At 44.3% G+C, this 11,357-nt stretch overlaps 1 protein-coding gene and 1 long non-coding RNA gene across 2 annotated transcripts; both read right to left on the bottom strand.

The window, feature by feature from the left end:
• Positions 1-521: 521 nt before the first annotated feature.
• Positions 522-3,082, bottom strand: LOC118471532 (uncharacterized). The gene is made up of 7 exons (XR_004848855.2): positions 2,469-3,082; positions 2,290-2,381; positions 1,850-1,967; positions 1,628-1,732; positions 1,368-1,532; positions 976-1,150; positions 522-808 (listed from the first exon to the last, which is right to left on the bottom strand). It is a non-coding gene; the product is annotated as an uncharacterized LOC118471532 (long non-coding RNA).
• Positions 3,083-3,108: 26 nt separating this feature from the next.
• On the bottom strand, positions 3,109-6,726 carry LOC118471533 (uncharacterized). The gene is made up of 3 exons (XM_055009672.1): positions 4,327-6,726; positions 4,155-4,248; positions 3,109-4,035 (listed from the first exon to the last, which is right to left on the bottom strand). Exon 1 carries the CDS (start codon positions 5,789-5,791, stop codon positions 4,775-4,777), a length of 1,017 nt encoding a protein of 338 aa, XP_054865647.1. The 5' UTR covers positions 5,792-6,726; the 3' UTR covers positions 3,109-4,035; positions 4,155-4,248; positions 4,327-4,774.
• Between the last annotated feature and the right edge of the window lie 4,631 nt (positions 6,727-11,357).

Here is an 11,357-nt window from a genome sequence, read left to right as displayed (position 1 = left end):
CCCTGCCAGATAGTTGCTTCAGCTCCAAGCTGTTAGGTTGGCCTCAGCATGTTTTGTTTGTGTTCACCTGCAAACTGTGAACTAATCTTTTTCTCCTGTTCCTGCAGTCTCCGCTGGTCACGCTGCCCGGGCTCCCCTGTCACTCCTCTCCACCACCAAACTCTGAACCAGCGTTCACCCGTGGAGGAGGAGGTGTCTCATCCCTGCCTGCCTCAGCCCGTCCCCGCTGCCCCAGCCTCTGGATCTCCCAGCATGCCACAACCACTCTCTGTCGCTCGCCCACCCCAGCGGGGAACTAACCTGGACCGCAGGTCTCCAGTAGCCTGTCTGCCCCACTTCCAGTCCGTAGTGAGTTCCTGAGTTTTTCCTGGCTTTAGTTTCACGTTTATCTAGTCTTTAGTTTCAGTCACTCACTCCCCCTTAGGTCTTTTGGCATACCTAATTTGTAGCAAAATAAAATTAATTTCTGCCTGATCCAGCTGTGAGTCTGTGTGTTCTCTGCCTGGGTTCACCACTGCCCATGACAGTTTGACAATAGACAAATCTGTATAGTATAATTTCCAATAATATTAAGGAATGCTGAGGTAAATATTACAGTAACTGCATTAATGGAATACATAAAAATTATCTTTCATCTTGTGTACAGTAAAGTGTTGGATATGACGCATGCACATACACCCTGCATCTTGTGTTCTAACTTGTATGTGCCAAATGCCTCTTCCATGTTTTTCTTCACCTCCTGGAGTTTTTTTCTCAAGTTTGACCTTCAGTCCCTCATATGCCTCCAAGGACGTGGTAAATGGACACCCTGGTGAGAGCAAGATGTGACATTAGATGGACACTGGTTAATGCAAGTTCAGTGTTGGAAACATTTGTACCCATTAAATAACTTTGCATTTATATGCATTATTACAACATTTACAAACTAATATCAAGTAATGACGACTGGAGTTGTATTGTCCATTAGATACCCACTATGTTCACACAAGTCTTTCTCAATCTGCTGGATCTCCCTTTTTAAACCTTTTGAAGATCCCATCAGGCATCAACAGTGATTCTTCATCTCTGAATGCCATCCTCCTCTCGAAGTGGAGATAACAGCATGACTTTGTCATAGACTACTTCTTTGTCTCCAGGGGAATTGTGGATGCTTTAAAAGAGTGATTATATTAAAATTGAATTTAACAGTAATGAAGGCTAAGATTCTTAAATGCTGATATAGTTAATCCTTAAAAGCACAAGATAAAATAGGGACAGTGTGTGGAAGACATAAATACGCAGTATATGAATGATAGTGTCAGTCTCTGTATGTATTTTGTATCTATCCTGTTTTTATTACTGTGTCAATTGCAGAAAAATGCACATACCAGAATCCCATGGCCAAATAGGAAAGTTTCGACTTAAAACTGCATCTGCTGTATCAACAGCCTCGGTTTCTGGCACAAGGTTGTTGTAAACTGCAATAGCCTCCTCCAGTTTCTGCTTTTCCTCGGCAATAAGCTCCCGTTTAGGCTTGTGGTCTTTATTATTATCTTTAGATGACATCGGGTACAGAAAAAAATAGTAATTTGTCATTTGTATGCCACAAATTAAGAAATAAAAAACAGAATAATCAACAACCACCAACCTATGGCTCTGTACAGTTCTATTTTTCATTGTTTAATTTTAAGGACAAGCCCCTCCATAACCGGCTGCAGTCCCTGTTGGTCCTGGCTGTTGGTGGACTTAGGACCTAGAAGTAAACACACAATTGTAATTAACCAAACTCCCTGACATGTACATGTAAAATCTCACAGTTGAAACTTAATATTTTTTGCCTATAGGGGAGAGAAAGGAAAAAAAAACATACTTGATGCAGCCCACTCCTCAACGTCCTTCACTCACTGCTTTATTCCCCCTTCTGTTGTCTGCAGTGTTGTTGCCAGGTTCTCTACATCCTTCTCCACTTCAACTGTCCTCTTCTTAGTCTACATGGTATACATTTGTATCATATTCAGAAAGAGGAGGCCTACCAGTGGTATTTACCTGGTCACTAAAGTCTTGTTGTAGTAGCAGTAAGTAGTGGTAGCCACAAGTCAAAGATAAGAGATATTTCATGTCAGTTACTTTACTTTGTTAAGCCTGCATTACTTTAGGGGCTTTGCATAGACAAGGTTGTGCTCCTGATTAACCTTGTGTATTTTCATGTATAAGTCTCTGAACCACCAAATTTTCTATTCTGTATGAAACCAAAACACATTACCAGAGATACACAAGGATGAGGACTAATAAATTCCATGAGTACTATACCTTCACATATCTCTGAGACAGGTATCGATGCAAGATCTGCTTCTTCTTCAAATTCCATCCATGAGCATGAATTGTTATCATGTCAGTGCGTCCTGGAACGCAGTTCCAACAGTTTTTCAGATTTAATCGATTACAGATGAGCCACAGTACTGACCAAGATATTGGAAACTGCTACTCACTTGCTTTGGACATGTACTTTGTGGTTATTGCAACACGAGAGAGGTATGCATTGACAGCCTCCACTTCCTCTCCAACTGTCAAACTTAGAGCAATTTAAGACAAATGTTTTCATTTATACAGTGCTCTAATACATCCCCCGCCCCCTCCACCTTCAAAAAAAAAGGAATAAAAAAGAAATAAACAAACCTGACTTACTGGAAAAAAAATCATTCATAATATACCTGCTCCTTCCTGGTTGCAACCACTCCATTCCACCTGCCAATAGCCAAAACACACTGATTTAAGTCAGCTGTAACATGAAAGTACATGATGACAGGCCTGCTGATAATCGGCTTGTTCACTGGCCTGAGCTTCTGGAAAATCTCCATAGCAACCTTATTGTGTTATTGCGCTCCCACCCTCGCGAATCTGAGACACCGGAGGTCTGAGACGGAAGAAGATGGGCTACACGCATACACAAACATTCGGACTCATGAACTGAGGACTGAGCTAAACATTCACACACACATTCCCATATCCCCCCTCCCCCCCGCCTCCACAAGCTTCCCTCGCTATGCACAGGAGCCAGGAATCCGTGCGCAGTAATTTGCTGCACAGGAACCGGCTAACTGTGCAGTGCTCCCCCCCTCCACACCCCACATCCTTATCCCAACTATCCTTGTCTAACGTCATGCTTTGCCTGTTTGCGGGTTTGTTTTTTTCTTAGGTTCCTTCTCAAATTGAATTTCCTAACATTGGAGGTTTCATTTGGTACAACGAGCCTTTTTTTTTCTTTTACCCTTTGCAATCCCTACCCAGATCCCAACATGTCCTTTTTCTTTTTTTCTTCAAGAAAGGTGCGTGCAGCACTGCGCAGCAGCCGGAGCTGTCATTGGCAGGGCAGCTCAAATGAAATTTCGTTGTATATGAAAATGTGCAATGACCAATAAAGATTGATTGATTGATCCATTATCAAAAAACATCTGAAACATTCTATTTCTTTACCTCACATCTTGTTGAGTGACCTTTTGCATGCGTCACTGACAAAAACGGGCACATTTGCAGGACATACTGCAGCTGTGGAAAGGTCTCCACTACCCTCTGTACATATGGATAGTATTTACACATGACGTCAGTGCAGACAAACTCAACCTTGTGTTCTTTCCCAAGAGCTTGCTGTAGGTAGAGAGGGTAGGCAAAGATTTCCCTGCTAAACATGTGAAGGCCTGCATCCAAAACACAGAAAGCTTTCTCTGAATAAAGGATTAATTTCATTACTATATTAATATTCTTAAATATACCAAATTTACTAATTACTATGACAAAAAGCACTTTACCTATTAATCATGAGTGTTATGGACATTTCCAAAGACTATTTTAACCCTGTTTGTAAATAATACAATAATTACAACAATGTACAATAATAAATAAATAACAATTTAAGAATAAAACTTACCACAAAAATAGAATGCAGTGTCTGCAGACTGATGCCATCATGCCCTCTTCATTCAGTCTGGGCTCTGACTTTCTAGCAACCTCCCTGGCTGCTTTGAAGTTTGACTTGCCATAGGATGGGCGTGCAGATCCCTGTGACACAAGCAATACAGCCAATTCAAAATTACATGTTATGCATTTAACATCTTACATACCACCAAGAACTGTAGCAGATAAAGAAAATGCCATTAGTAAACTTAAGGTGAACTCACAGATTTTATTTTCTCTTGAACTGTTTTCACAAATTCCTCTACATCTGTGTCTTTGGCGATGAAGGTCCCATGAAAGTATGGACATTCATCAGTCCTACAAAAGAAAACAGCCGTTAAGTAATGAATACAGTATATAAAGCGTTTTTTTTTTTTTTTTTTTACCGCTACTCACCCTTTACCATACAGAAGCCATACAGTTTTCTGTTGCCATCAAGGCTCAGTGCAACCATATCATCTCCACAGGCAGGACATGAGAAATGGTCATCTCCAAGCAGTTTTTCAATTTCATGACGGCAATATGTCCACTCTAAGAAACTTCTTTGGAAATTCTCACCAGAAATAATCCCGACCTGATACGAATGAATACAGAATTAAATGCCAAAAGGATGTCAAAGACTCAAGCAAGCATAAGTTATGGCAACTGGACTAACCTCGTGTGAGTCGAAAACGTTTCACCTCTCATCCAAGAGGCTTCTTCAGTTCTGAAAGCCTGGTGGGGAGTACCAGATATTTATCCACCAGGAGGGTGGTGGCAAAAACAAGTGGACAAAGACCCGAAACCAATAGACTCGTTAGGAGTTGTTAGCCTTTGATGGGCGGTCGTTACCCCTCCCAGCCCTCTAGGAGGGTGGTTGGGGGTCACCTGACTGCAGGTGGGACAGATGGCTGCACCTCCTTGGGAGGGCTCTAAGAATGGCATTGTAAGTGGGAGACAAGTGGTGTCTCAGGCCCCCTCCTCTGTTCAAAGATGGCCTTTCTAGTTTGACATGAATGGCTTCTTTTACCCCTCTCTCAGACCATCTGTCCTCTCTGGCTAGAATGCGCACCTTGTGGTCATCAAAGGAGTGCCCCTTCTCCTTGAGGTGGAGGTGGACTGCTGAGTCCTGGCCTGTGGTCGTGGCCCTCCTGTGTTGTGCCATGCGCTTGTGTAATGGCTGCTTAGTCTCTCCAATGTACAGGTCAGAGCATTCCTCATTGCACTGCACTGCGTACACCACATTGCTCTGTTTCTCCCTTGGAATTTTGTCCTTGGGATGGACCAGCTTTTGCCTCAGAGTGTTGCTGGGCTTGAAGTGTACTGGGATCTGGTGGGTGTTAAAGATCCTCCTGAGTTTCTCTGAAATTCCTGCCACATAGGGGATGACAATGTTGTTTCTCTTTTTGTGGTCCTCGTCTTTCTTATCCTCCCTGCGCTTTTTTGCTGTTTTGATAAAAGCCCAGTTTGGATAGCCACAAGTTTGAAGAGCAGAGTGAATATGTTTGTGTTCCCTTCTTTTTCCATCCGCTTCTGATGGGATGTTCTGTGCTCTGTGCTTTAAGGTACGGATCACCCCCAACTTGTGTTCTAGTGGGTGGTGTGAATCAAACAGGAGGTACTGGTCTGTGTGAGTGGGTTTTCTGTAGACCCCAATGTTGAGTTCCCCATTGGTTTCAATGCGTACCACGCAATCTAGAAATGCCAGACAGTTGTCTTGGACATCCTCTCTTGTGAACTTGATGTTTTTATCCACCGAGTTGAGGTGTTCTGTGAAAGGTTCGACCTCACCCTTCCTGATGGTGACCCATGTGTCATCCACATATCTGAACCAGTGCCTCGGGGAGTGGCCACTGAATGTTCTCAGTGCCACAATCTCCATTTCTTCCAGTACAGGTTAGCTACAATGGGGGATACAGGGGATCCCATGGCACAGCCGTGTTTTTGCCTGTAGAAACCGTTGTTGTACTGGAAATAAGTGGTGCTGAGGCAAAGGTTAAGGAGGTCACACACCTGTTCGGGGGAGAGGTTGGTCCTCTCAGACAGAGAGTTGTCAAGCAGCAGTTTTCTCTTTACTGTCTGTATTGCATCTCCAGTGGGAATGCAGGTAAAAAGCGAAGTCCCCCCCTGTATCCCCCATTGTAGCTAACCTGTACATGGAAGAAATGGAGATTGTGGTGTTACACGGCTGAGAAAGATGGGCCAACTCTTCCTTGGTGCAACACATTTATTTTGCAGGAACTGCAAAAAGATGCAAAATTAACATGACTACAGGAGCTTGGTGCAGTTACGTTACTCAGATCACCGTATTGACTAGACTTCTTCTACATTACATTTACAAGTACTACTGAACAAATACTAGTACTGTAAACACAATATTTCAGAATCACATATGACTGGCACAAGTTGTACAATTTTACATTTTACAAAGATATCTTTATGAACTCAGAAAACCTTTTATTGTCTTTTAACCACTGCCTTTACCATGTTTTAACTGCAGCTTAATCACCTATGAATTACTTTTATGAACTGTATGGATCTTGTTTTTACCATTACTGTAACTTATTAATAACCATTGTACCTGTAACTCATTTCCACATTTAAATCACTTACAGCTTTAGCTAATGTACCACGTGTGACGATACATACTCCTCTGTCTTAGCTCAACTACATCATTTGCACTGGAATAGGTCCACACGAGAACACTCTTACTTAGCTTGACACACAGTTCATGCGCTTAAGACCAAAAACCTTCAAAAGTTCGTTTTACATGTCTTTTTACATAAACTCATGCTTGTACATTACTTTTGTGCATTTCTGGACACTTAGGTTATGACCTTTTCCTTGTACAAATCTCCACTGTCTTTTGGTTTATTACTACAATCATCCATGACCCACGTCCGCCATTTCAGAAACACGTGTTGGCTGACTCGTTTTTAACTCATAAACCTTTTAAAACACGCATTAGCTTATCACACGTTACTCGCTAAGGTACTTAAGGAACACTACCACTGTTTGATATAACTTGTGTTTTGCTACAAACCAGCTTACCTGCAAAAAGATGCAAAATTAACATGACTACAGGAGCTTGGTGCAGTTACGTTACTCAGATCACCGTATTGACTAGACTTCTTCTACGGCGTCAGCTACTGATCCCCAAAACACCAAGCGCCCTCTGCTGGCGTAAAAGAGTATTGCATCTTACCACAAAACACACTGTAACCCTTATAATAGTGGACAATATACAGCAAAACAGTAGTTAATCTTGTAGTTCTCCACCTTAGATAAAAGTAAATGGGGGGGAAACTATTTTAACGCATAACTTAAACACATAGTGCCACACTCTCCCCCACAAAATTAAATGTCTCCTGACATTTCGATCACTTATACTGTAGCTTTAGCACACTTGGACAGTCCATGGTCTCCAGAAGGTTTTACTCTCAATAACCTGAGTCTTTACCTTAAAATCCCTCTGTACAAAAGATGGCTGACCTAAAGTGTCATAACTCAGTAGCATGGGTCGTTGTCTCTGTCTCTGAGGTCGCTGTGCCTTTGTTTCAGTCATACCTCCATTGATGACTGGAATGTCTGGGTTAGACTCCCTAAACCGTGACCTGTTATGGTCGCATTCAGGATCCGGAACATTTTCAGTTTGTAGTGGCAAATCCTCTTCGCTCTGTAGTGGCAAATCCTCTTCTTGTTGCACTGGGTCCTGATGAGGCTGGAAGGGCTCCGCCATGGGGTTGAGTGGAGTCTGCCGCTGTCGCCTTCCTGGACTGGGCCGAAGGTACCACAGGTAGGTGCCGCTGTAGTCATCGTCGGATGTGTCACCGTTCTCTGGCAGTTGTTGCTGCTGTCTGTGTTGAGGTCTGGACGTTCTCTTGGCAGTTGCTGGAGTAGTAGACGGAGGCTCCTCGCAGGGCAGGAAGTCACAGGGTAGCAGTAGATTCCTGTGCACAACTTTGTCTTTTCCTTTGCCATTTTCAGGAGTTATCTGATATACTGGACTATCTTCCGCTTTTCTTTCTTTCACTTTGTAGACTTGGTCTTCCCAGTAGGACTGGATCTTTGCAGGGCCACCTCTGGGTGTGAGATTCCGGAGGAGGACTCTATCACCGGGCTGGAGGTCTCTGCCTTTAACTCTTTTGTCGTAGTGAGCTTTCCCTCGAGCCGCTTCTTTCTCCGCTGTTTTGGCTGCGATTGTGTAAGCCTCTTGCATTCTATTTTTCCAGCTGTTTACATAGTCGTCATAATCTACATGGGACTCTTCTTTCTTTATATTGAACAGCAGGTCAATGGGCAAGCGGGGGGCACGACCAAAGACAAGAAAATATGGAGCGTAGCCTGTTGCTTCACTTTTCGTGCAGTTGTATGCATGAACAACTTTAGCTAGTGACTCTTTCCAATCTTCTTTCTCTTTGTCTTCCAGGGTGCGCAGCATGGACAACAGGGTGCGGTTAAATCTTTCTACCTGTCCGTTACCCTGTGGATGGTACGGAGTCGTGTGTGAGCCCTGAATGCCTGACAGTTCCTTGAGCCTTGCCATCAACTTGTTTTCGAACTCTTTCCCCATGTCGTGGTGTATTCTTGCTGGGAATCCGAACTTGAGTGCGAAGTCGTTGAACAGCTTGTCTGCAACTGTTTTGGCTGCTTTGTTCCTTGTAGCATATGCTTGAGCAAACCTCGTAAAGTGATCCATAACTACTAAAATGTACTCATAGCCATTTTTGCACTTTTCCAGGTGAAGAAAGTCTATGGACACGAGCTGGAACGGGTACGTAGTGTGGATAGTTGTCAGGGGTGCTCGGGTTTGCTTACTTGGCTTTTTCTTCTTGAGGCACTTGCATTCTTCAGTCACAAAGTGTTCAACTTCTTTACTCATTTGAGGCCAATAGAACCTCTCTCTTATCAAGTCGAGTGTTCTTTCTACCCCTAAGTGGCCCATCTCCTGGTGCAGCTCTTTGAAAACCAGGGGACGGTGGACTTTTGGGATCAACAGCTGCTCTCTATGCGCCGTGCGGCGACGCAGGACACCATCTGCATCAATGTGGAGCTTTAACCATTGCTTTAGCAGTGCAGAGACAGCGGGATGCTCAGACTTTACTTCAGCTCTACTCGGCCTTTTGTTCTGTGATTTGTACCAGATTACTCTAGCCAGGATCTCATCTGCTTCTTGTGCCTTACGAATCTGATCTGGAGTGAAAGGTTGGTTAGTGTCAGAGTCTTTGATCAGCTTTAGAGCACTGACTTTGATCACTCCTACGCCTTTGCAAGGGTCACTCTGTTCAACTTTGACGTACTCCATAGATGCGCTTATTGCTTCTTGACTAACCTCGGCTGTGCAGCTACTCATGAAGTTCTCAATGTCCAATGGCATCCGCGACAGCCCATCAGCATCAGCGTTGGTCTTGCCTGGACGATAGCGGATGATGAAGTTATAATCGGCCAACTCCGCGACCCATCTGTGACCCGTGGCATTGAGCTTTGCTGTTGTGAGTACATACGTTAACGGGTTGTTATCTGTGTACACAGCGAATGACAAGGCATGGTAAAGATAATCTCGGAAACGTTCACAGATGGCCCATTTCATTGCCAGGAACTCTAGCTTGCCAGAGTGCAGGTGGTACTTCTTCTCTGCTGGACTTAAGGTGCGGGAGCCGAACGCTATCACTCTCATCTTTCCTTGCTGTCTCTGATACAAAACAGCACCCAAACCAACTTGCGAGGCATCATAGTGTAGCACGAAAGGTTGGGTGAAATCTGGGTACCCCAGGACAGGAGGCTTTGTGAGTGCATCAACGAGCTGGTTCAATACTTCTTGGTGTGAGTTGGTCCATTGTATGGGCGTGTGTGATGGTAAATGGCCTTTGTTTTGTTTGACCCCCTTTTTGAACTTTGTAGCTGGAGCTGGAACGTTATTTTCAGGAGCTGGAGGACTGAGCAGGCTGTATAACGGGTGGGCCAAACGAGAGAAGTTGGGTATGAAGGGCCTGTAGTAGGAGAGAAAGCCAAGCATTTGACGTACCTCTCCAACAGTTGCAGGTGTCTTTTGCCTTAGAGCTCTCACTGATGCCATCTCTGCTGGGTCCATGGTGTAGCCTTCTCCTGTTACCAGCTTTCCCAGAAACTTCACACTGCGCCTGAACAGTTCACATTTCTTCGGGGTCAACTTTACACCATGCTCTTTGTAGCGCTTGAAAACCAGACGGATGTGCTCAATATGGTCTTCAAAGCTGCTGCTGTGCACAAGGTTGTCGTCCAGGTATGGGAGGCAAATAGTGTCTCTGAGGCCAGCCAAACAATGCTCCATACTTCTCTGGAACTCTGCAGGTGCGGAGCTTAGGCCAAAAGGAATGCGCACCCATTCATATAGCCCCCAGGGTGTGATGAAAGCTGTCAGCGGGCGGCTTCCTTCATCGAGGAAACCCTGGTGGTACGCTTTTCCCTGATCTAAAACCGAAAACCAGGAGCTCCCACCTAGCGCGTCCAACATGTCTTGAATCCTAGGTATTGGGTGGCGGTCTGGAACTGATTTGCGATTGAGCTCTCTGAAGTCACAACAGAGACGGAGGTCTCCATCTTTCTTGCGAACACATACCACAGGAGATGACTAGGGGGACCGTGAGGGCGTGATCCAACCTTTGTTGAGCAGGTCTTGCAAGTATTCTTTGACTTCTTTGTGAAGGGGCTTTGGAACAGACATGTAGGTCTTTTGCACTGGACTGGTGTCATGCAGGGTTATGTGCATCTTGAGAGATGGTATACAGCCCACATCATCGCTGTCAAATGCAAATGCCTCACATTCCTCTCTCAGCATCTTTCTCGCTGCTGCTTGTTGACTCTGTGTTAAGTGTTGGAGGTCCACAGGTGGGTCCCATGACTTTGGTCTCTCTGAATGTCTATTCTCTGACAGCTCTGTGTGACTTGACTTGTTTGCTTGTAACTCTGTACTGCTCTTCACTTCGTTTGTCAGTTCGTTCACTTTTCTCTGAATGTCTGCTGAATAAACTGTCTTCACTGGTTCAAGATGACCAATCACTTTATGTCTCTGCAAGTAGATGGTGTGGTCTGTGGTGTTAGTGACAGGAATGGGCACGTATGGTACTCTTCTGTTTGGGATTTTTACTAGTACATCATTGCAGACGATGCCCTCTGGTGGCAGGTCGAGTGTGTCAGGGGAGAACAGCATATCCTGGCCCTTGACTTGCTGACTAACATGTGCCCTCATGTAAACCACAGTGACTTGGTTAGCTGGCAATGTCACCGTTTTTACTGTACGCACCACACCAGCCTCTGAATCTTCAGTACTGTTCTGTACCAGCTTGACAACACTGTGAGCAGTTTTGACAGTGATCTCAAAAGCTTTACTTACTTTGTGTGCAAGCTGATTTCTTCCACCTTTGGTTTTGCCTTCATTCTTATTCACAATGGCCTCAATAACATTATAG

Source organism: Amphiprion ocellaris, chromosome 4 (assembly GCF_022539595.1).
Source record: "Amphiprion ocellaris isolate individual 3 ecotype Okinawa chromosome 4, ASM2253959v1, whole genome shotgun sequence".
NCBI classification, from domain to species: domain Eukaryota; kingdom Metazoa; phylum Chordata; class Actinopteri; family Pomacentridae; genus Amphiprion; species Amphiprion ocellaris.
This window is presented reverse-complemented; position numbering and strand designations above follow the sequence as displayed.